Source organism: Leptodactylus fuscus, chromosome 8 (genome assembly GCF_031893055.1).
Source record: "Leptodactylus fuscus isolate aLepFus1 chromosome 8, aLepFus1.hap2, whole genome shotgun sequence".
NCBI classification, from domain to species: Eukaryota; Metazoa; Chordata; class Amphibia; order Anura; family Leptodactylidae; genus Leptodactylus; species Leptodactylus fuscus.
The window spans coordinates 30,562,636-30,589,028 of NC_134272.1; the positions used below are offsets into that span (position 1 = coordinate 30,562,636).

The window sequence follows — 26,393 nt, forward strand, 5'->3', positions numbered from 1 at the left end:
TGAGTTAGTCATTAAAAAGGTATCATCTACTGAAGACTATCAAAGTTTTTTTGTTTTTTTATATTTCCAACCCACTGGCTAACACGGTACAAGAACGAACATTTTCCTTATGTTTGAAAGTGGTTAATTAAATCCATGTACCGACTTCTCCTATGGCTGTAGTGAAGGTGCAGTGTTTAAAGTATTACTGCATCATAATCTAGTATGTTTTTTGTTATGTTGTATCATGTTGCACTTGCACTATGTTGAATGCTTGTGCCACTTTAACTGGTGCAGGTTATTACATGGTCAGTTTTCCAGAACTTTCTGGAAGCTGTATTGAACAGTGGCTCCTTGGAAACTTAATGTACATGCCCCTCTCCCTGTCAGCTGCACCTCAGGAGAAATTATTTGTTGCTCTCCTATGGTGCTACTCAATGACGTTAGCCATTGGTCAGATTATCCTGCGCGGGAGTCAATTCCTATAGTCCCAAAGAATGGGCCAGTTTGGAGGACATCTTTTAAGGAAGATTTTGTGTAGGAGTGGAGAGTAGCTTTGAGGTTAACCAACTTGAGATTGCATGGAGTAACTTAAAGAGGAAAGCCTCTTATTTGCTAGAAACACCATCTATTTCATTGAATTTCACATCTTAGGACATTCATTGGTAACAGGAGGAGTTCTTGTACATTTCCCTGTGACAGCAGAAGAATACTGTTTGTCAATTCAGCCTACAATTAGAGATCAGCGAACCTAGGATTTGTTTTGTTGGGGTTCTCATGGGTCATGTCCAAGATTTGTTTTGGGTCTAACAAGGTCAATATGAACCGCACCTTAAATTGGCTTAAAACATAGTGTGGAACACCCCCAGGGCTCCTAGGAACCTGTCTATCCAATTTCTAGTTCTCTAAGGAAAACACAGAAACATTTATGTCAAACCATGATGTACATTTCATGCCTTTATGTACCTAAATATACATTTGGTGTAAACTTACCATAGAGTTCTCATCTACCGGTGTCCACATCCTTCATCACCAGTGGCAGCTTTGGGCGATCTGCAGGGTTTGGGGTCTTGGAGACATACTGGGCACAATGGCTTTGATTGTGGAGGAGTGTGTTGCTGGCCACAATGGATCACCCATATGGCCACCATGCTGGTCATTAGTCATTCTAGTATCACTGTGGACTTTTCTGTTCATGAAGATTTTCTAAGAACACATTTTTATTTAATATATCTTTATGTATAAGTCCCTGGCATTGCTGACTTGTAAAGTTAAGGCTGTTGACTTACAATTATTTATAATAACTACTTTTTATGTTCATGCTTTAGGAGAGATTAGCTAAAGCTCATGGTTCACAGTGTGGCTTCTGTAGTCCCGGGATGGTGATGTCCATGTACTCTTTACTGAGAAATAACCCAGAGCCCACTATTGACGAGATCATGGCTTACTTATCTGGTAGGTAGTCAATGTATCTATTCCTATAGCCAATTTGATATTGTTGAATAGCCGAGTATCTCAAGTCCAAAATCCCTTATGTGTAATAAGCTTAAAGGGGTTGGCCACTTTCAGACCAATATTGACAAAATAATGTACAATAAAAAGATATACAATTTTCCAATATACTTTCTCTATCAATTCCTCACGGTTTTCTAGTTTTCGGCTTGCTGTCATTCATTCTGTTACTTGTAGAGGATAAAACTCTGACCATGGTCATATGATTTACGGTCCTTGGTCATGTGATGAGTCATCACATGACCATGGACCGTAAATCACATGACCATGGTCAGAGTTTTATCCTCTAGAAGTAACAGAATGAATGGCAGCAAGCCGAAATCTAGAAAACCATGAGGAATTGATACAAAAAGTATATTGGAAAATTGTATATCTTTTTATTGTACATTTGTTTGTCAATATTGGTCTGAAAGTGGCCAACCCCTTTAAGCTACAGTATTTGAAGGGACTATGATGTTTAAGCAGGATAGACCCTACATGTTAAGTACCCAGATAACCCCTTTACTGTACTGTACTTGTACAATACATGTAATGATACAGTCTATCAAAGTGATTTGAAGCCTTCTGACAACTTGTAGTGTTACCTTTCAGAGAATGTAATACATTTTTAAGTAAGTTGTTGCTTTGTGTCTGCTTACTATACTGTGTCATTGTATAAGCTATTATTCCATTGCCTCTTGTATTCCTTAATTTCATATGTGAACATCTAAAGATGGTTACTAATTCTTTTTTTTTTTTTTTACATCACTGGTTTATTTTGGTAGAAAAAGTAAGTTACTAATTCTTTCTCATGCTCTAGGAAACCTCTGTAGATGCACAGGTTACAGGCCCATTTTGGATGGTTTTAAGACCTTTGCTAAGGTTAGTGGAATGTTTTCTTCATTTATTTGGTTTATCGTACCCCTACATTTCTGCTTACTGGACTATTTCTTTTCTTAGAATTGCTGTTTAAGTCAAAGCAATGAAGACAATACGCTTCCTGAGACAACGGTATGGTATATAGCTTTGTTTCTTGTCTCATTTTGTACACAATGTAAATGGTAGCTTTTTACATACCAAGATAAATATATGTTCAGCTTAGTTATAAAATATTAAGAATTTTGTTCATTTAGTCTTTGAAATGACCTATTTACAGAGGTTATATAATGAAAATATTTAACCTTTGACCAAAAGATATGGTAGAAATTGCTAATCGCTGCTGGTCTGATAGCTGAGACCCCCACCGATTCTGAGAACAGGGGTGTATTACTGCTATTGTGAATGTAACCACAGTAGACACATCACCCCCACTTTATTAATTTCAGTGGCAGTACCAGCAGTAGTTGAGTGCTGGACTTTGATAGAGTTATTCATTATTGCTGTGTATCTGAAATCCCTGTAGTGGCAAATATTCTTTTTCTGCTTTGCTGTAGTTATTTGTTTTATGTAAAACTGAAAAAAAAAAACATAAAAACTGACAATGCATTTGTATTACATATTTATTCAAGCAGTCACCCCAACTCTTCAATAAACAAGATCTTCTACCAGTGGATTCAACACAAGAGTTGATATTTCCACCTGAACTGATGGTGAGTGCAATAAATGAAACACTCCTCAGATGTCCAGCTTACTTTGACAATGCAGTAACTACAGGAGAACAAACACAGTACTAGGTACTCCGCTCCTGGGCTAGTTCACACGGAGCAAGTTGGCAGCAGAGTTTGACGTGGAATCCGGCTCAAAATCCGCTACTCCCATTGACTTCATTGGGAGCCGTTCACTTCTTTTTACCACTAGCTAGTAGCGGAAAAAAGAAGCGAGCTGCCCTATCTTGCCGCAGAATCCGTGGCTGAATCAGCCACTGCGTCCGCAGTGTGAGGCTCCGGCCCATTCATTTGGGCCTAATCCATCGCAGAATACCTCGACGGGATGCCAGTGTATTGCATGTACACATGTGAACTAGCCCTTACATGTCATAAAAATGTGGCTGTACTAAACATATTGGCACAGGGAGTCCCAATAATCCAGGGTATTGAAAGGGAGTCTGCCACCACCAACATTGTTTCTAAACCACGTATATACTGTTGTAGAGTCAGTGGTAAAGTCAATATACCTTATCTGTTTCAAAGTACAGTTTTGCTGCTTAGAAATTCAACTTTTATTCAATTCCATATGCAAGTGAAATGTTCATTGCACTCAAGGTGGGGCCATGCCGCCTGGAGCACTCATTTTATTTTATGATTGTCACCCAGTCCTGACCCCAAAACAGAAAAACTGATATGTCACATGCGGGGCCGCCGATAGGCCAGTACTACTGCTATTGGCGTCAGGGGCCCGGTCAAATTTAAAAATGGGGGGGCCCGGTTTTGGCCCGCCACCGTGTGCCGGCCCCCTGGCGCCCACAGCAGTCATTGTATGTCCTGTTTCAACTCAGATCTGCATCCAGAGGACGCAGATCTGAGTTGAATACATACGCGGCTGAAGCAGGGAGCTGACACAGGTCAGTTCCTCGCTTCGCCGCTGCCGCCTCATCTGCCGTCACATCGCGTCTACAACTGTGCACCAGTAAGAGAGAGAGGCGCGCAGAGAGCAGCGGGGAAACGAAGGAGAAGGTAAGTGTAATGTGGAACGTGAAACTGGGGGCAGATGAAGGAGAGGACGGCATGACACTGGGGGCAGAGATGGAGGTACATGAATCTGGGGGCAGAGATGGAGGAGATATGAATCTGGAGGCAGAGATGGAGGGGACATTAATCTGGGGGCAGAGATGGGGGGCATGAATCTGGGGGCAGAGATTTGGAGATATGAATCTGGGGGCAGAGATGGAGGGACATGAATCTGGGGGCAGAGATGAGAGGACATGAATCTGGGGGCAGAGATGGAGGGGACATGAATCTGGGGGAAGAGATGGGGGAGACATGAATCTGGGGGCAGAGATGGAGAGGACATGAATCTGGGGGCAGAGATGGAGGGACATGAATCTGGGGGCAGAGATGGAGGGGACATGAATCTGGGGGCAGAGATGGGGGAGACATGAATCTGGGGGCAGAGATGGAGGGACATGAATCTGGGGGCAGAGATGGAGAGACATGAATTTGGGGGCAGAGATGGAGGGGACATGAATCTGGGGGCAGAGATGGAGGGACATGAATCTGGGGGCAGAGATGGAGGGGACATGAATCTGGGGCAGAGATGAAGGGGACATGAATCTGGGGGCAGAGATGGGGGGACATGAATCTGGGGGCAGAGTTGGGGGGACATGAATCTGGGGGCAGAGTTGGGGGGACATGAATCTGGGGGCACAGTTGGGGGGACATGAATCTGGGGGCAGAGTTGGGGGACATGAATCTGGGGGCAGAGATGGGGGGACATGAAACTGGGGGCAGAGATGGAGGGACATGAAACTGGGGGCAGATGAAGGGTGTATATGAAGCTGGGGGAGAGACAGAGGGGGACATATAATTTACGGGTCACTGTAGGAGGATTATACAGTGTGCGGGCACATGAAAAATTAATGAGTGGGCGGAGTCAACATAACAGTGGGTGGGGCAAAATTTGTCCCTCTTTTGGTTCTTCAAAAGTTGGGAGGTATGGGTACAGGGGGCAATGGAAAGATGTTAGAGGGTGGACGGGGGGGGATTGTTGGGACATCGGGTGTGCGGCACTGTGGAGAGGGAACTGGGGCAATAATATATAATATATAAGTTTTTAGCTGGAGAACTACAAAGCACACAATACCTCCAAAGGTATGTGTGCTTTGTATTAATAATAATGTAGGCCGCCATGTTACTAGCATAGCAGCCTGTTTGGGGGTGGGACTTTCACTTTAAAGGAGTGTTCACATTGCGTTTTTGGCCTCCCTTGCCGGGATACGTTGGTAACCAGTCACAATCAGCTCCCCACTCATCCCTGCACGGAGAACTGCAGGCCCCCCTTTTTTTTAATGGCCAGTTCTTCGTGCAGGGATAAGTTGACAGCTGATTCTGACTGGTTACCAACGTATCCCGGCAAGGGAGGCCAAAAACACAATGTGAAAAAGCCCTGAGGATTTATTAAGAGGGCTCTTATAGATGGTGTTGGCTCACTATAGGCGCTGTCACACGTAGCAGATTTTACCTGCAAATAGAATCTGATTAAGCCTTGTAATGCTGCTAAATAAAGGGAAATGCAATACAGAATTGGTATGTCGCAAAATAAAGTAGTTTTAAAATGGCGGGGGGGGGGGGGGGGGGCAGGGGGGCCCAGACACTTAGGCTGTATGGGGCCCCAAAATTCCTGATGGCGGCCCTGGTCACAGCAAACAAAAAAGAAAATGGAGTCAGCAGTGTGGGCCTGACCATAGTGCACCAAACAAGTCATTTGTATACAGAAATAAAGATGAATTTCATAGCAGGAAGATTGCACTTTGCCAGAAGAAAGGTACTCACTATGCTCCTAACCTCCCCTACAATAGCATAAAAACTTAAAAGTGGTTTTGGTGCTGGTAGACTCCCTTTAAATGATCACTATCTTTCAAGAGACATACAATAATATATATATTTCAGATTGTGTCCCCATAAGGTCATAAGAGACCTTTGGGGACATCTGTTCTTTTTTTTAGTTAGGGAGGCTGATTTCCCCTGTAACTGGGGCTGGTACATTTAGCCTCAGTTGCAGGAGGAATCCAGCCTCCTGCACTCTGTTCTTTACACTTACAGAGCTGATCTGGGTCCTGTAGGTCCCAGCAGCTCTGGTAAGACACTGAGCTCGGTGGATCACGTGACCGCCATGTCAGAGGGCGGCTGCATCATGGCGGCGACCATAGCCGTGTATACAGCACTCATTGAGCGCTGTATGCACAGCGATCGAGAAGGCAGGGAAGGGAATAAACCTTCCGTGTCATCCCTCTGGGAGCTCTGGCTGAAGTTACAGCTGGCTCCCAGCTTCAGCAGCTGCACGATCTCCGTGCAGCTGCTGTGTTCTGATTGGACGTCTGATTGGACGTACTGATACATCTTGTCAGAACTAGGCAACCACTTCCCGGAAGTTTATAGTCTATGGGCGGTCTGGAAGTGGTTAACAATTTTTGGCATGTATGTTTCTGCTGACACAAGCTGGACACAACACATTGGGAACTGAATGTCATATCTCTAGAAAATTGAAATTTTCACTTTTCGTTATCAGCAGCGCATTCATTTCTGGAAATTAAATTAATGCAACAATCAATGTTTAAAAATGGGGTGACATGTCTGCAGATTCCACTTCAATTCAAGTGCTCTGCAAAAGTGGAATGACATCCAAAAACCAAACTGTGCTCCAAAAACCAAAATACTGCTCCTTCTCTTCTGTGTCCAAACAGCAGTTTATACCCACGTATGACATTAAGTTTGTTAGCCTGGGTACAGCAGTGTATTTTCATCAAATTTCTTACCGTATTTTCCGGACTATAAGGCGCACATAAAAACCTACGATTTCCTCAGAAATCGTAAGTGCGGCTTATAGTCCGGTGCGCCTTATATATGGATGGAAGCGGCGGCAAAGTCTGCGTGCCGCTTCCATACATACATAAAAGGCACCGTAAGGGTACATTCACACTACAGAACGCCGACGTGTATCACAGCCGTACACGCCGGCGTTACAGCAGGGCTGCCGGACACTTCCTATTCATTTCTATGGGAGCCGGCATGCGAGCGCTCCCCATAGAAATGAATGGACAGACACTTCCCATTCATTTCTATGGGAGCCGGCATGCGAGCGCTCCCCATAGAAATGAATGGAAAAAAGCAGTCCATTCATATCTATGGGGAGCGCTCGCATGCCGGCTCCCATAGAAATGAATGGGAAGTGTCCGGCAGCCCTGCTGTCACGCCGGCCTGAAACAGAACGTGAAACTTACCGAGTGGTGCAGGGCGGGCGGGCGGGCATTCAGGCCTCCTCTTCCTCCGATGTCCTGACCACTTCCTCCGGCGCTCGCGAACTGATAATGGCCTGGGCGCATGCGCAATATCACAATGCTTCTACTACGGCTACTGCGCATGCGCCCAGGCCATTATCAGCGAGCGGCGGAGGAGGAGGACGGAACATCGGAGGAAGAGGAGGCCTGAATGCCCGCCCACCCTGCACCGCTCGGTAAGTTTCACATTCTGTTTCAGGCTTTTATTTTAAAACGGGGGGGTAGTTTAATCTAACTTTTATGGTTGGGCTCCATCAGCATGATTTTGCTGATAGAGCCCCTCCTCGCCTGCCGAGCGCTTCCAATAGAAGCGGCTGGCGCGCAGGGGGTTAAGCGGCCGCTGGCAAAGTCTGCCTGCCGCCGCTTTCAATAACATATAATGCGCACCGGACTGCGGCTTATAGTCCGGTGCGCCTTATATATGAACCGAGACGGACTATAAGGCGCTGATGGGCAATGCGGCCAGTCCAGTGCGCCTTATAGTCCGTAAAATACGGTATTTTTTTTAACTAAATAAAAAAATAAAAAAATATTGATCATGTTTACCACTAACATGAAGTACAATGTGTCATGAAAAAACAATCTCAAAATCATTTGTAAGTTGTAAGTTAAAGCGTCTCAAAGTTATTTCCACATAAAGTGACACGTCAGAGTTGAAAAATGAGGCCTGGTCCTTAAGGTACTTTTAGTCTGTGTCCTGAAGGGTTTAATAAGCTAATACATATTATCTACAGAGAATTCTGCTTCTGCTGCTCTGATTCTGCCAGAAATTCTTCAGGAAAAATTTGTCATAAGAACTGTTCAGCCATTGTGTGCAATGAATAATAGAGCACAACAGTTTTGTTCTTTCCTGAGGCTATTTTAACAACTTTATTATCTGATGAAACACAGTCCAATTTTACAGCATTTCACAGTACAGGGAGTGTTTCTACAATAATTAGATGCATTAGGAGCAGGTTTGGCAACTTTCTGTTTTTGCCAAATGTTGCAGACAATTTGTAACAACTAGCAAAATTAAACTTCATTCAAAGTTATACGTCTACTAACTGAGAATACTGATCCAAACTCATCAGCACTGAAGGAAGGTAATCGGCCATTTTTGTAGCTGTAAGGCTGCCTTCACACGGAGTAACGCCGGGCTTGTAAAACAGCTGTACACGCGAGCACTGCGGAAGGCTCCCGAACACTTCCCATTCACTTCAATGGGAGTGCTCGTAAAGCTGGTGTTCAGAGTGCTCCCATTGAAGTGAATGGGAAGTGTTCAGGAGCCTTCCACAGTGCTCGCGTGTACGGCTGTGAATGAGGATTTTTACAAGCCCGGTGTTACTCCGTGTGAAGGCAGCCTAAGGGAGATAGAGATAAAGCAGAAGAAGATCTGTTTGCTAAATGATTGTTCAGCTATTTCACCTAACACCCCTATACAAATCCCGACTGCCAAGATGAGCAAATCTGCTTTAGGGTCCATTCACACAGAGGAAAATGGTGAGGAATTTGGAGTGGAATTTCAACGCTGAAAAAAAAGCCTCCCATTGACTTCAATGGGTTCCCTTTTTTGCTAGCAATGGGAGGCTTGTAGTCAATGGGAGGCTTTTTTTTCAGCGCTGAAATTCCACACCAAGTTCCTCACCATTTTCCTCCATGTGAATGGACCTTATAGCAAAAAAAGTACTGCTGGAAAAGCCATGGTGGAAATGCATTGCGGTTTTTTCACAGCGTTTTTCACAAAAAGTCCTCAGAGATTTCCTCTAGGAACTTTCTGCTTCAATTATACCAATAGGGAGTTTCCATATGTAAAATTAACATGCTGCAATTTCCAAAACCGCAACGGTTCTGGAAATTGCAGCATTTCCACTGTGCGTATTTTTCGGCAATGTGTGGATGTAATTTGCTAGAATCCATCCACTTTTGCAGGGACTGTATTTACGCCACGTGGGGCCCCAGCCTGCAGCATACCTCCCAACTTTCAAAAGATAAAAAGAGAGACAGAATGTGCGGTGCGTTGTGTGCGCTGTGGCAAATTTAGCTCCACCAACTTCTACAATGACTCCACCCATTCTCATTCCCATTTTTCTATGTGCCCCCACGCACTATAATCCTCTTACAGTCATCCTAACATTATATGTCCCCATATTCTAATGTTTCCCTCCAATTGTCCCACAGTATGAAGAAACTAGAGGGGAACATTAAACTGGGGCAACTGGAGGGGGACATGTCCCCCTCCAGCTACCCCCAGTTTAACTGACAGTTTAACCGGAAATGCCCCTCCTGACAGTAATGTGTGTATCACTATACTGTGAGGGTGCATTCCTTACCACCCAGCCATGACGCTGAGCGTGAGAAATGCCCCCCACCCCTCCCCGTACTAGTGTATGTCTAGTTCCTCACTGCTCAATGTCATGGCTGCGCGACAAGGAAAGCCCCCTCGCAGTATATCGCTACACACAGTACTGTCAGGAGCGTCGTTCCCATTAGACTATTGATAAAAACAGCAATATCTCTCAATGGAGGCAGAATTTCACAAGGGAAAGAAATTAGTATTCAGGTGACCCTAACTGCAAGGCTGGTTTGATAAACTGGGTTTTGGTGACAAACTTGGTTCCCTATATTGGTAAAAATCTGTCATGTGCATTTTTTTTGTATAGGTTAGGTAACAAGAAATGCCACATTCATTTAATGAAAAATGGGGACCCCAAATACATATAGAGTACACATTAGCACTGCAATACAAGGTTTGCTTAGATGAACAATGCCTTAATGATGACCATTCTATTATTTATCAGCTGATGCTCAACAATCCGAAGAAAACGCTGACTTTTCACGGAGAGAGAATTACATGGTATTCACCTTCCACACTTGCAGATCTTCTAGAATTGAGGAGCAAATTTCCAAAAGCTCCTCTTGTCGTTGGTAACACCAGTGTTGGTAAGAAAAAAGTGACATGCAATACATAGCAAGTTTCTGATTTCCATTATTTACTATGAATAATACTGTATCACAAAGGAAAAAGTCACACATATGTATTTGTTGCATATATCGTGCAATGCAAATATATTGTCTCAAATTGTAAGAAATTGAGGTGTACCTTATTGGTTGGAGAATTGACCCCTTACAACACAATGGAATATGCAGTCAAGGTAATAACAACGTTCATAAAACATGGATTTCAGTATAAAATGGTTTCAGTACTTTCCTTTGAACTTGTAGCAGTAAATTGTGACCACCACCTCATATGCTGTAATACTTTGTATTATTTCCTAGGTTTACAGATGAAGTTTGAGGGGGTTATTCACCCTGTGATGATCTCACCACTCAGAGTTGCAGAATTATATACTTTCTCTTCTGATGACAAAGGTGATTACATTTAATATTATTGGGTTCTGGGGATAATCACTCCTTAAGGAGAAAGCACCTTTACAGGCGTATGGAGACTTACAAAGCCATTTTCGTTCCACTGGGGGATTATGGGAATTATGCAAATCTGTTTTCCAGGATGTAATTAGGAAAACAATGTCTCTGCTGGCTGCCCTCTAGGCCTGCTTAGTAGAGATGAGCGAGTAGTACTCGATCAAGTAGGTATTCGATCAGTAATACTCTTACTCGATCGAGTACCACTCGCTATTCGAATGGAAAAGTTCGATGCAGAACCAGCATTGATTGGCTGAATGCTATACAGTCGGCCAATCAACGCTGGTTCTTCTCCTGCCTTTAGAAGACTTCTCTGTGCAGCTTCCCCACGGTGTCTTCCGGCTCTGAATTCACTCTGCCAGGCATCGGGCCTGGGCAGGGCCGACTGCGCATGTCCACTTGTAGTGTGGACATGTGCAGTCTGCTCTGCCCAGGCCCGATGCCTGGCAGAGTGAATTCAGAGCCGGAAGACGCCGCAGGGACGCTGCAAGGAGAAGACTTCTCAGAGGATCCAGCCCGACCCTCGCTCGTGGACTTGGTAAGTGTAATTTGATCGAACTTTGCCTACCCCTGAAACGAGCATTTTCCCCCCATAGACTATAATAGGGTTCGATATTCAATTCGAGTAGTCGAATATTGAGGGGCTACTCGAAACGAATATCGAACCTCAAACATTTTACTGTTCGCTCATCTCTACTGCTTAGGGCTGTTTAAGAGGGTTGCCCCTAGAGGGCAGCCAGCAGAGACATTGTTTTCCTAATTACATCCTGGAAAACAGATTTGCATATTTTACATTTATTGTTATTATTATTTTAGTTATTGATTTCTATACCACAGTATTGGATTCTAACAAATTTGGGGTGGGGGACATTTTAGAATCTTTGTGTGTGTTTGCTATTCAGAGTCTAATTTGTAGAATTGGAGTGTACTACATATTTCACATTTGAAGGATCTGCTTTTTCCCCAAAAATGGCATCACAGATACTGTGTGTTGTGTGTGGTGTTGCAGCTCACGCCCATGTAAATGCAACATAAGACTCTCCAACAGCTCCACTGTGATCTACAGTAGCAGCATTGTGGATAAGGGTTAAACATTAGAGATGAGCGAACACTAAAATGTTCGAGGTTCGAAATTCGATTCGAACAGCCGCTCAATGTTCGTGTGTTCGAACGGGTTTCGAACCCCATTATAGTCTATGGGGAACAGATACTCGTTAAGGGGGAAACCCAAATCCGTGTCTGGAGGGTCACCAAGTCCACTATGACACCCCAGGAAATGATGCCAACACCTCTGGAATGACACTGGGACAGCAGGGGAAGCATGTCTGGGGGCATCTAACACACCAAAGACCCTCTATTACCCCAACATCACAGCCTAACAACTACACACTTTACACACTCAATACCACCTCTCTGACAGTAGGAAAACACCTTGAAACATGTGTATTTGGCACTTGCAGTGAGGAGAGCTTGTCACCAGCAGTGAATTTGGCCCTTGTAGTAAGTTGAGGTTGGCACCAACATTTGTTTTGAAAATCAGGGTGGATTGAGCCTCTAACCAGCAGAGTTTGGGCAAATTCATGGTGGAGGGAGCCTCTAAAAACCCCAGTTTGGACCAATTCATGGTGGAGGGAGACTCTAAAAACCCCAGTTTGGACCAATTCATGGTGGAGGGAGACTCTAAAAACCCCAGTTTGGACCAATTCATGGTGGAGGGAGCCTCTAAAAACCCCAGTTTGGACCAATTCATGGTGGAGGGAGCCTCTAACCAGCCCAGTTTGGACCAATTCATGGTGGAGGGAGCCTCTAACCAGCCCAGTTTGGACCAATTAATGGTGGAGGGAGCCTCTAAACAGCCAAGTTTTGGGAAATTCATGGTGGAGGGAGCCTCTAAACAGCCCAGTTTGGGCAAATTCATGGTGGAGGGAGCCTCTAACCAGCCCAGTTTGGACCAATTAATGGTGGAGGGAGCCTCTAAACAGCCCAGTTTGGACCAATTAATGGTGGAGGGAGCCTCTAACCAGCCCAGTTTGGACCAATTAATGGTGGAGGGAGCCTCTAACCAGCCCAGTTTGGACCAATTAATGGTGGAGGGAGCCTCTAACCAGCCCAGTTTGGACCAATTAATGGTGGAGGGAGCCTCTAAACAGCCAAGTTTTGGGAAATTCATGGTGGAGGGAGCCTCTAACCAGCCCAGTTTGGACCAATTCATGGTGGAGGGAGCCTCTAAACAGCCCAGTTTGGGCAAATTCATGGTGGAGGGAGCCTCTAAAAAACCCAGTTTGGACCAATTCATGGTGGAGGGAGCCTCTAATTAGCCCAGTTTGGACCAATTAATTGTGGAGGGAGCCTCTAACCAGCCCAGTTTGGACCAATTAATGGTGGAGGGAGCCTCTAACCACCCCAGTTTGGGCAAATTCATGGTGGAGGGAGCCTCTAACCAGCCCAGTTTGGACCAATTAATGGTGGAGGGAGCCTCTAAACAGCCAAGTTTTGGGAAATTCATGGTGGAGGGAGCCTCTAACCAGCCCAGTTTGGGCAAATTCATGGTGGAGGGAGCCTCTAACCAGCCCAGTTTGGACCAATTAATGGTGGAGGGAGCCTCTAACCAGCCCAGTTTGGACCAATTAATGGTGGAGGGAGCCTCTAAACAGCCAAGTTTTGGGAAATTCATGGTGGAGGGAGCCTCTAACCAGCCCAGTTTGGACCAATTCATGGTGGAGGGAGCCTCTAAACAGCCCAGTTTGGGCAAATTCATGGTGGAGGGAGCCTCTAAAAAACCCAGTTTGGACCAATTCATGGTGGAGGGAGCCTCTAATTAGCCCAGTTTGGACCAATTAATTGTGGAGGGAGCCTCTAACCAGCCCAGTTTGGACCAATTAATGGTGGAGGGAGCCTCTAACCACCCCAGTTTGGACCAATTCATGGTGGAGGGAGCCTCTAACCAGCCCAGTTTGGACCAATTAATGGTGGAGGGAGCCTCTAAACAGCCAAGTTTTGGGAAATTCATGGTGGAGGGAGCCTCTAACCAGCCCAGTTTGGACCAATTCATGGTGGAGGGAGCCTCTAAACAGCCCAGTTTGGGCAAATTCATGGTGGAGGGAACCTCTAACCAGCCCAGTTTGGACCAATTAATGGTGGAGGGAGCCTCTAAACAGCCAAGTTTTGGGAAATTCATGGTGGAGGGAGCCTCTAACCAGCCCAGTTTGGACCAATTCATGGTGGAGGGAGCCTCTAAACAGCCAAGTTTTGGGAAATTCATGGTGGAGGGAGCCTCTAAAAAACCCAGTTTGGACCAATTCATGGTGGAGGGAGCCTCTAATTAGCCCAGTTTGGACCAATTAATTGTGGAGGGAGCCTCTAACCAGCCCAGTTTGGACCAATTAATGGTGGAGGGAGCCTCTAACCACCCCAGTTTGGGCAAATTCATGGTGGAGGGAGCCTCTAACCAGCCCAGTTTGGACCAATTAATGGTGGAGGGAGCCTCTAAACAGCCAAGTTTTGGGAAATTCATGGTGGAGGGAGCCTCTAACCAGCCCAGTTTGGACCAATTCATGGTGGAGGGAGCCTCTAAACAGCCCAGTTTGGGCAAATTCATGGTGGAGGGAGCCTCTAAACAGCCCAGTTTGGGCAAATTCATGGTGGAGGGAGCCTCTAACCAGCCCAGTTTGGACCAATTAATGGTGGAGGGAGCCTCTAAACAGCCAAGTTTTGGGAAATTCATGGTGGAGGGAGCCTCTAACCAGCCCAGTTTGGACCAATTAATGGTGGAGGGAGCCTCTAACCAGCCCAGTTTGGACCAATTAATGGTGGAGGGAGCCTCTAACCAGCCCAGTTTGGACCAATTAATGGTGGAGGGAGCCTCTAAACAGCCAAGTTTTGGGAAATTCATGGTGGAGGGAGCCTCTAACCAGCCCAGTTTGGACCAATTCATGGTGGAGGGAGCCTCTAAACAGCCCAGTTTGGGCAAATTCATGGTGGAGGGAGCCTCTAAAAAACCCAGTTTGGACCAATTCATGGTGGAGGGAGCCTCTAATTAGCCCAGTTTGGACCAATTAATTGTGGAGGGAGCCTCTAACCAGCCCAGTTTGGACCAATTAATGGTGGAGGGAGCCTCTAAAAAACCCAGTTTGGACCAATTCATGGTGGAGGGAGCCTCTAATTAGCCCAGTTTGGACCAATTAATTGTGGAGGGAGCCTCTAACCAGCCCAGTTTGGACCAATTAATGGTGGAGGGAGCCTCTAACCACCCCAGTTTGGACCAATTCATGGTGGAGGGAGCCTCTAACCACCCCAGTTTGGACCAATTCATGGTGGAGGGAGCCTCTAAACAGCCCAGTTTGGGCAAATTCATGGTGGAGGGAGCCTCTAACCAGCCCAGTTTGGACCAATTAATGGTGGAGGGAGCCTCTAAACAGCCCAGTTTGGGCAAATTCATGGTGGAGGGAGCCTCTAACCAGCCCAGTTTGGACCAATTAATGGTGGAGGGAGCCTCTAAACAGCCAAGTTTTGGGAAATTCATGGTGGAGGGAGCCTCTAACCAGCCCAGTTTGGACCAATTAATGGTGGAGGGAGCCTCTAACCACCCCAGTTTGGGCAAATTCATGGTGGAGGGAGCCTCTAACCAGCCCAGTTTGGACCAATTAATGGTGGAGGGAGCCTCTAAACAGCCAAGTTTTGGGAAATTCATGGTGGAGGGAGCCTCTAACCAGCCCAGTTTGGACCAATTCATGGTGGAGGGAGCCTCTAAACAGCCCAGTTTGGGCAAATTCATGGTGGAGGGAGCCTCTAAACAGCCAAGTTTTGGGAAATTCATGGTGGAGGGAGCCTCTAACCAGCCCAGTTTGGACCAATTCATGGTGGAGGGAGCCTCTAAACAGCCCAGTTTGGGCAAATTCATGGTGGAGGGAGCCTCTAAAAAACCCAGTTTGGACCAATTCATGGTGGAGGGAGCCTCTAATTAGCCCAGTTTGGACCAATTAATTGTGGAGGGAGCCTCTAACCAGCCCAGTTTGGACCAATTAATGGTGGAGGGAGCCTCTAAAAAACCCAGTTTGGACCAATTCATGGTGGAGGGAGCCTCTAATTAGCCCAGTTTGGACCAATTAATTGTGGAGGGAGCCTCTAACCAGCCCAGTTTGGACCAATTAATGGTGGAGGGAGCCTCTAACCACCCCAGTTTGGACCAATTCATGGTGGAGGGAGCCTCTAACCACCCCAGTTTGGACCAATTCATGGTGGAGGGAGCCTCTAAACAGCCCAGTTTGGGCAAATTCATGGTGGAGGGAGCCTCTAACCAGCCCAGTTTGGACCAATTAATGGTGGAGGGAGCCTCTAAACAGCCCAGTTTGGGCAAATTCATGGTGGAGGGAGCCTCTAACCAGCCCAGTTTGGACCAATTAATGGTGGAGGGAGCCTCTAAACAGCCAAGTTTTGGGAAATTCATGGTGGAGGGAGCCTCTAACCAGCCCAGTTTGGACCAATTAATGGTGGAGGGAGCCTCTAACCACCCCAGTTTGGGCAAATTCATGGTGGAGGGAGCCTCTAACCAGCCCAGTTTGGACCAATTAATGGTGGAGGGAGCCTCTAAACAGCCAAGTTTTGGGAAATTCATGGTGGAGGGAGCCTCTAACCAGCCCAGTTTGGACCAATTCATGGTGGAGGGAGCCTCTAAACAGCCCAGTTTGGGCAAATTCATGGTGGAGGGAGCCTCTAAACAGCCAAGTTTTGGGAAATTCATGGTGGAGGGAGCCTCTAACCAGCCCAGTTTGGACCAATTAATGGTGGAGGGAGCCTCTAACCACCCCAGTTTGGGCAAATTCATGGTGGAGGGAGCCTCTAACCAGCCCAGTTTGGACCAATTAATGGTGGAGGGAGCCTCTAAACAGCCAAGTTTTGGGAAATTCATGGTGGAGGGAGCCTCTAACCAGCCCAGTTTGGACCAATTCATGGTGGAGGGAGCCTCTAAACAGCCCAGTTTGGGCAAATTCATGGTGGAGGGAGCCTCTAAACAGCCAAGTTTTGGGAAATTCATGGTGGAGGGAGCCTCTAACCAGCCCAGTTTGGACCAATTCATGGTGGAGGGAGCCTCTAACCAGCCCAGTTTGGACCAATTAATGGTGGAGGGAGCCTCTAACCACCCCAGTTTGGGCAAATTCATGGTGGAGGGAGCCTCTAACCAGCCCAGTTTGGACCAATTAATGGTGGAGGGAGCCTCTAAACAGCCAAGTTTTGGGAAATTCATGGTGGAGGGAGCCTCTAACCAGCCCAGTTTGGACCAATTCATGGTGGAGGGAGCCTCTAAACAGCCCAGTTTGGGCAAATTCATGGTGGAGGGAGCCTCTAAACAGCCCAGTTTGGGCAAATTCATGGTGGAGGGAGCCTCTAACCAGCCCAGTTTGGACCAATTAATGGTGGAGGGAGCCTCTAAACAGCCAAGTTTTGGGAAATTCATGGTGGAGGGAGCCTCTAACCAGCCCAGTTTGGACCAATTAATGGTGGAGGGAGCCTCTAACCAGCCCAGTTTGGACCAATTAATGGTGGAGGGAGCCTCTAACCAGCCCAGTTTGGACCAATTAATGGTGGAGGGAGCCTCTAAACAGCCAAGTTTTGGGAAATTCATGGTGGAGGGAGCCTCTAACCAGCCCAGTTTGGACCAATTCATGGTGGAGGGAGCCTCTAAACAGCCCAGTTTGGGCAAATTCATGGTGGAGGGAGCCTCTAAAAAACCCAGTTTGGACCAATTCATGGTGGAGGGAGCCTCTAATTAGCCCAGTTTGGACCAATTAATTGTGGAGGGAGCCTCTAACCAGCCCAGTTTGGACCAATTAATGGTGGAGGGAGCCTCTAAAAAACCCAGTTTGGACCAATTCATGGTGGAGGGAGCCTCTAATTAGCCCAGTTTGGACCAATTAATTGTGGAGGGAGCCTCTAACCAGCCCAGTTTGGACCAATTAATGGTGGAGGGAGCCTCTAACCACCCCAGTTTGGACCAATTCATGGTGGAGGGAGCCTCTAACCACCCCAGTTTGGACCAATTCATGGTGGAGGGAGCCTCTAAACAGCCCAGTTTGGGCAAATTCATGGTGGAGGGAGCCTCTAACCAGCCCAGTTTGGACCAATTAATGGTGGAGGGAGCCTCTAAACAGCCCAGTTTGGGCAAATTCATGGTGGAGGGAGCCTCTAACCAGCCCAGTTTGGACCAATTAATGGTGGAGGGAGCCTCTAAACAGCCAAGTTTTGGGAAATTCATGGTGGAGGGAGCCTCTAACCAGCCCAGTTTGGACCAATTAATGGTGGAGGGAGCCTCTAACCACCCCAGTTTGGGCAAATTCATGGTGGAGGGAGCCTCTAACCAGCCCAGTTTGGACCAATTAATGGTGGAGGGAGCCTCTAAACAGCCAAGTTTTGGGAAATTCATGGTGGAGGGAGCCTCTAACCAGCCCAGTTTGGACCAATTCATGGTGGAGGGAGCCTCTAAACAGCCCAGTTTGGGCAAATTCATGGTGGAGGGAGCCTCTAAACAGCCAAGTTTTGGGAAATTCATGGTGGAGGGAGCCTCTAACCAGCCCAGTTTGGACCAATTCATGGTGGAGGGAGCCTCTAAACAGCCCAGTTTGGGCAAATTCATGGTGGAGGGAGCCTCTAAAAAACCCAGTTTGGACCAATTCATGGTGGAGGGAGCCTCTAATTAGCCCAGTTTGGACCAATTAATTGTGGAGGGAGCCTCTAACCAGCCCAGTTTGGACCAATTAATGGTGGAGGGAGCCTCTAAAAAACCCAGTTTGGACCAATTCATGGTGGAGGGAGCCTCTAATTAGCCCAGTTTGGACCAATTAATTGTGGAGGGAGCCTCTAACCAGCCCAGTTTGGACCAATTAATGGTGGAGGGAGCCTCTAACCACCCCAGTTTGGACCAATTCATGGTGGAGGGAGCCTCTAACCACCCCAGTTTGGACCAATTCATGGTGGAGGGAGCCTCTAAACAGCCCAGTTTGGGCAAATTCATGGTGGAGGGAGCCTCTAACCAGCCCAGTTTGGACCAATTAATGGTGGAGGGAGCCTCTAAACAGCCCAGTTTGGGCAAATTCATGGTGGAGGGAGCCTCTAACCAGCCCAGTTTGGACCAATTAATGGTGGAGGGAGCCTCTAAACAGCCAAGTTTTGGGAAATTCATGGTGGAGGGAGCCTCTAACCAGCCCAGTTTGGACCAATTAATGGTGGAGGGAGCCTCTAACCACCCCAGTTTGGGCAAATTCATGGTGGAGGGAGCCTCTAACCAGCCCAGTTTGGACCAATTAATGGTGGAGGGAGCCTCTAAACAGCCAAGTTTTGGGAAATTCATGGTGGAGGGAGCCTCTAACCAGCCCAGTTTGGACCAATTCATGGTGGAGGGAGCCTCTAAACAGCCCAGTTTGGGCAAATTCATGGTGGAGGGAGCCTCTAAACAGCCAAGTTTTGGGAAATTCATGGTGGAGGGAGCCTCTAACCAGCCCAGTTTGGACCAATTAATGGTGGAGGGAGCCTCTAACCACCCCAGTTTGGGCAAATTCATGGTGGAGGGAGCCTCTAACCAGCCCAGTTTGGACCAATTAATGGTGGAGGGAGCCTCTAAACAGCCAAGTTTTGGGAAATTCATGGTGGAGGGAGCCTCTAACCAGCCCAGTTTGGACCAATTCATGGTGGAGGGAGCCTCTAAACAGCCCAGTTTGGGCAAATTCATGGTGGAGGGAGCCTCTAAACAGCCAAGTTTTGGGAAATTCATGGTGGAGGGAGCCTCTAACCAGCCCAGTTTGGACCAATTCATGGTGGAGGGAGCCTCTAAAAACCCCAGTTTGGACCAATTCATGGTGGAGGGAGCCTCTAAACAGCCCAGTTTGGGCAAATTCATGGTGGAGGGAGCCTCTAACCAGCAGAGTTGGTGGAAATCAGGGTGGAGGGAGCCTCTAACCAGCAGAGTTGGGGGAAATCAGGGTGGAGGGAGCCTAGTATTAGCAGAATTGTGCAACGCTTATGGTGGATGAGTATGAGGATGCGGAGGAATTGGAGAGGTTGAGTACAGACATGGAGTTTCATGTTGGGGTGCTTTACACAGGTGGGCACAAAAATGACGGCTCTACCCAGTGGTGGTTCATTTTTATCAAAGTGAGCCGGTCGGCACTCTCAGCTGACAGACGGGTGCGCTTGTCAGTGATGATGCCACCGGCTGCACTGAACACCCTCTCAGATAGGACGCTGGCGGCAGGACAGGACAGCACCTCCAAGGCATATAGGGCAAGTTCAAGCCACAGGTCCAACTTCGACACCCAATACGTGTAGGGCGCAGAGGGGTCGGAGAGGACAGGGCTGTGGTCGGAAAGGTATTCCCGCAACATGCGCCTATACTTCTCACGCCTGGTGACACTAGGACCCTCCGTGGCGGCACTTTGGCGAGGGGGTGCCATCAAGGTGTCCCAGACCTTAGACAGTGTGCCCCTCGTTTGTGTGGACCGGTGAGAACTTGGTTGCCTACTGGAGGAACTGCCCTCCCTGCCGCCAACGTCACATGCTGGAAACATCTCCATCATATTCTGCACCAATTGCCTGTGGCAAGCATTGATGCGATTGGCCCTCCCCTCTACCGGAATAAAAGACGAGATGTTGTTTTTATACCGGGGGTCAAGGATAGCAAAGATCCAGTACTGGTTGTCCTCCATGATTTTGACAATACGCTTGTCGGTTGTAAAGCACCCCAACATGAACTCAGCCATGTCTGCCACAGTGTTAGTTGGCATGACTCCTCTGGCCCCACCGGAAAGTTCAATCTCCATTTCCTCCTCATCCTCCATGTCTACCCATCCGCGCTGCAACAATGGGACGATTCGAAGTTGCCCGGAAGCCTCCTGTATCACCATCACATCATCGGACAACTCTTCTTCCTCCTCCTCCTCCTCCTCCTCCTCCATTAAACGCAGTGAAGCGGACAGATGTGTGGACCTACTCTCCAGCTGTGACGGATCGGATGCTATCCCTAACTCCTCTGTGTGATCTGAGTTATCCCTGATGTCAATCAGGGATTCTCTCAGAACACACAAGAGCGGGATTGTAAGGCTCACCATCGCATCCTCAGAGCTCACCCTCCTTGTGGACTCCTCAAAGACCCGTAGGATGTCACAAAGGTCTCTCATCCATGGCCACTCATGGATGTGAAACTGAGGCAGCTGACTTTGTGGCACCCTAGGGTTTTGTAGCTGGTATTCCATCAAAGGTCTCTGCTGCTCAACCACTCTATTCAACATCTGAAACGTTGAGTTCCAGCGTGTGGGGACGTCGCACAAAAGCCGGTGTTGTGGCACATGCAGGCGTTGCTGGAGAGATTTTAAGCTAGCAGCGGCTACTGTCGACTTGCGAAAGTGGGCGCACATGCGCCGCACTTTCACCAGTAGCTCTGGAACATTGGGGTAGCTCTTTAGGAAACGTTGCACCACTAGGTTGAAGACGTGGGCCAGGCATGGAACATGTTGGAGTCCGGCAAGCTCCAGAGCTGCTACCAGGTTCCGGCCGTTATCACAAACGACCATGCCTGGGCCCAGGTGCAGCGGCTCAAACCATATTGCCGTCTCATCGAGGAGGGCATCCCTCACCTCGGAGGCAGTGTGCTGTCTGTCCCCCAAGCTGATCAGCTTCAGCACAGCCTGCTGACGTCTACCAACGCCAGTGCTGCAACGTTTCCAACTCGTAGCTGGGGTCAATCTAACAGCGGAGGAGGAGGCGGTGGCGGAGGAGGAGGCGGTGGCGGAGGAGGAGGCGGTAGAGGAGGAGGAGGAGGGGGGTGTTCTTCTCGTGTCCCTGCCAGGAATGTTAGGCGGGGAGACGAGGTACACCGGGCCAGTTTGGGAAGCAGTCCCAGCCTCAACTACATTCACCCAGTGTGCCGTCAGTGAAATGTAGCGTCCCTGTCCGCATGCACTTGTCCACGCGTCGGTGGTCAAGTGGACCTTTGTGCAAAGCGCGGAACTAAGGGCCCGCCTGATGTTGAGTGACACGTGCTGGTGCAAGGCGGGGACGGCACACCGGGAGAAGTAGTGACGGCTAGGGACGGCATAGCGAGGTGCCGCAGTTGCCATCAGGTCCAGGAAGGCGGGAGTTTCAACAAGCCGGAACGCCAACATCTCCTGGGCCAGCAGTTTAGCGATGTTGGCGTTCAAGGCTTGCGCGTGTGGGTGGTTAGCAGTGTATTTCTGCCGCCGCTCCAATGTCTGAGAGATGGTGGGTTGTTGTAAAGAAACGCCTGATGGTGCCTTTGATGGTGCAGGAGAAGGAGATAAGACAGGACCAGGGGAGGATGAGGTAGAAGTCAACAAAGTGGCGGAGGCAGATGAAGTGGTGTCCTGGCTCGTCCTCTGGAGTGCATCGCCAGCACAGTCAGCAGTGGCAGTGGCAGAGGCAGAGGCAGAGGCAGTGGCAGTGGCGTGAACGGCAGGCGGCCTTTGTCCTGCCGTTGCTGCCTGCCACTGATTCCAGTGCTTGGATTCCAAATGACGGCGCATTGAAGTGGTGGACAGGTTGCTCTTCTCAGAGCCCCTAATCAATTTCGAGAGGCAAATTGTGCAGACAACACTATATCTGTCCTCGGCGCATTCCTTGAAAAAACTCCACACCTTCGAGAAACGTGCCCTCGAGGTGGGAGTTTTTCGGGGCTGGGTACGAACTGGACCATCTTGGGAGATTCCGGGTGTGGCCTGGCTTCGCCTAAGCTGCTGACCTCTGCCTCTGCCTCTAGCTACCCTTTTTGGTGCTGCACCTGCCTCAACATCCACACTACTTTCCCCGCTTGACATCCCCCCTGTCCAGGTCGGGTCAGTGTCCTCATCATCCACCACTTCCTCTTCCAACTCCTGTCTCATCTCCTCCTCCCGCACAATGCGCCGGTCAACTGGATGCCCTGACGGCAACTGCGTCACATCATCGTCGATGAGGGTGGGTTGCTGGTCATCCACCACCAAATCGAACGGAGATGGAGGAGACTCTAGTGTTTGAGCATCTGGATACAGATGCTCCTCTGTTAGGTTCGTGGAATCGTGACGTGGAGAGGCAGGTTGAGGGACAATGAAAGGAGCGGAGAACAGCTCTGGGGAGCAGGGACAGTTTGGGTTATTGTTCTGTAAAGCTTCGGAATTTTGGGAGGAAGGAAGACAAGACTGTTGGGTAATAGGAGGAGAGGAGGCAGAGTCTGACTGGCTGCTGGACAATGTGCTGTAAGCGTTCTCTGACAGCCATTGCAAGACCTGTTCCTGGTTCTCGGGCCTACTAAGGTTTGTACCCTGCAGTTTAGTTAATGTGGCAAGCAACCCTGGCACTGTGGAGTGGCGCAATGCTTGCTGCCCCACAGGAGTAGGCACGGGACGCCCTGTGGCTTCACTGCTACCTTGCTCCCCAGAACCATTCCCCCGACCTCGCCCACGGCCTCGTCCACGTCCCTTTCCGGGAGCCTTGCGCATTTTGAATTCCTAGTTAGAAATTGGCACTGTATACCAGTAGTAAAAATTGTGGGTGCACGTAACCCCAATATATTCTTTGAATTACCAGTCAGAAACTGGCACTATATGGCAGTAGCAAGAAATGAGGGTATTTGTATTCCCAATATACTCTTTGAATTCCCAGTCAGACAATGGCACTGTATACCAGTAGTAAAAATTGTGGGTGCACGTAACCCCAATATATTCTTTGAATTCCCAGTCAGAAACTGGCACTATATGGCAGTAGCAAGAAATGAGGGTATTTGTATTCCCAATATACTCTTTGAATTCCCAGTCAGACAATGGCACTGTATACCAGTAGTAAAAATTGTGGGTGCACGTAACCCCAATATATTCTTTGAATTCCCAGTCAGAAACTGGCACTATATGGCAGTAGCAAGAAATGAGGGTATTTGTATTCCCAATATACTCTTTGAATTCCCAGTCAGACAATGGCACTGTATACCAGTAGTAAAAATTGTGGGTGCACGTAACCCCAATATATTCTTTGAATTCCCAGTCAGAAACTGGCACTATATGGCAGTAGCAAGAAATGAGGGTATTTGTATTCCCAATATACTCTTTGAATTCCCAGTCAGACAATGGCACTGTATACCAGTAGTAAAAATTGTGGGTGCACGTAACCCCAATATATTCTTTGAATTACCAGTCAGAAACTGGCACTATATGGCAGTAGCAAGAAATGAGGGTATTTATAACCCCAATATATTCTTTGAATTCCCAGTCAGACAATGGCACTGTATACCAGTAGTAAAAATTGTGGGTGCACGTAACCCCAATATATTCTTTGAATTCCCAGTCAGAAACTGGCACTATATGGCAGTAGCAAGAAATGAGGGTATTTGTATTCCCAATATACTCTTTGAATTCCCAGTCAGACAATGGCACTGTATACCAGTAGTAAAAATTGTGGGTGCACGTAACCCCAATATATTCTTTGAATTACCAGTCAGAAACTGGCACTATATGGCAGTAGCAAGAAATGAGGGTATTTGTATTCCCAATATACTCTTTGAATTCCCAGTCAGACAATGGCACTGTATACCAGTAGTAAAAATTGTGGGTGCACGTAACCCCAATATATTCTTTGAATTCCCAGTCAGAAACTGGCACTATATGGCAGTAGCAAGAAATGAGGGTATTTGTATTCCCAATATACTCTTTGAATTCCCAGTCAGACAATGGCACTGTATACCAGTAGTAAAAATTGTGGGTGCACGTAACCCCAATATATTCTTTGAATTCCCAGTCAGAAACTGGCACTATATGGCAGTAGCAAGAAATGAGGGTATTTGTATTCCCAATATACTCTTTGAATTCCCAGTCAGACAATGGCACTGTATACCAGTAGTAAAAATTGTGGGTGCACGTAACCCCAATATATTCTTTGAATTACCAGTCAGAAACTGGCACTATATGGCAGTAGCAAGAAATGAGGGTATTTATAACCCCAATATATTCTTTGAATTCCCAGTCAGACAATGGCACTGTATACCAGTAGTAAAAATTGTGGGTGCACGTAACCCCAATATATTCTTTGAATTCCCAGTCAGAAACTGGCACTATATGGCAGTAGCAAGAAATGAGGGTATTTGCATTCCCAATATACTCTTTGAATTCCCAGTCAGACAATGGCACTGTATACCAGTAGTAAAAATTGTGGGTGCACGTAACCCCAATATATTCTTTGAATTACCAGTCAGAAACTGGCACTATATGGCAGTAGCAAGAAATGAGGGTATTTATAACCCCAATATATTCTTTGAATTCCCAGTCAGACAATGGCACTGTATACCAGTAGTAAAAATTGTGGGTGCACGTAACCCCAATATATTCTTTGAATTCCCAGTCAGAAACTGGCACTATATGGCAGTAGCAAGAAATGAGGGTATTTGTATTCCCAATATACTCTTTGAATTCCCAGTCAGACAATGGCACTGTATACCAGTAGTAAAAATTGTGGGTGCACGTAACCCCAATATATTCTTTGAATTACCAGTCAGAAACTGGCACTATATGGCAGTAGCAAGAAATGAGGGTATTTATAACCCCAATATATTCTTTGAATTCCCAGTCAGACAATGGCACTGTATACCAGTAGTAAAAATTGTGGGTGCACGTAACCCCAATATATTCTTTGAATTCCCAGTCAGAAACTGGCACTATATGGCAGTAGCAAGAAATGAGGGTATTTGTATTCCCAATATACTCTTTGAATTCCCAGTCAGACAATGGCACTGTATACCAGTAGTAAAAATTGTGGGTGCACGTAACCCCAATATATTCTTTGAATTCCCAGTCAGACACTGGCACTATATGGCAGTAGCAAGAAATGAGGGTATTTGTATTCCCAATATATTCTTTGAATTCCCAGTCAGACAATGGCACTGTATACCAGTAGTAAAAATTGTGGGTGTATATAGCCCCAATTCTATTGCTAGGGGACTTGCAGGGTATTTCTGGGGTGAAGGTGGGGGGGCACACCGTTGGAACGGGTATCGGGGTATATATCGGGTATACGGGAATACACTGACAGTGTATTCCATTCAGGATCCTGGGAAAGCTGGGTTGCGGCGATTGAGCCCGTCAGTGCCACGTTACACCGACAAGCTTCTCCCTGGAATTTAGCTCTTACAAGAGCTGTTGGTTGTCTTCTCCTTCCTATCCTAGCCTGTCCCTGCCTACCCAGAATCTAAGCCCTAGCTAGCTGGACGGAAACCTCCGTCCTCGGTGAATTGCAAGCTCAGAATGACGCGAAGCTGGGCGTCGCTGTTCTTTTAAATTAGAGGTCACATGTTTTCGGCAGCCAATGGGTTTTGCCTACTTTTTTCAACGTCACCGGTGTCGTAGTTCCTGTCCCACCTACCCAGCGCTGTTATTGGAGCAAAAAAGGCGCCAGGGAAGGTGGGAGGGGAATCGAGTAATGGCGCACTTTACCACGCGGTGTTCGATTCGATTCGAACATGCCGAACAGCCTAATATCCGATCGAACATGAGTTCGATAGAACACTGTTCGCTCATCTCTATTAAACATCTGTCATCCATATTCTGTGATGCAGCACCCCAGT

At 47.3% G+C, this 26,393-nt stretch overlaps 1 protein-coding gene across 1 annotated transcript in view; it reads left to right on the forward strand.

The window, feature by feature from the left end:
• LOC142217228 (aldehyde oxidase 1-like) overlaps positions 1-26,393 on the forward strand; it is a 95,191-nt gene that overhangs the window by 19,613 nt on the left and 49,185 nt on the right. Inside the window, exons 5-10 of the mRNA XM_075285424.1 lie at positions 1,308-1,434; positions 2,291-2,352; positions 2,431-2,481; positions 2,979-3,059; positions 10,183-10,324; positions 10,661-10,753. Of these exons, the coding sequence (XP_075141525.1) occupies positions 1,308-1,434; positions 2,291-2,352; positions 2,431-2,481; positions 2,979-3,059; positions 10,183-10,324; positions 10,661-10,753 (556 nt within the window). The remainder of the gene's footprint in view (positions 1-1,307; positions 1,435-2,290; positions 2,353-2,430; positions 2,482-2,978; positions 3,060-10,182; positions 10,325-10,660; positions 10,754-26,393) is intronic.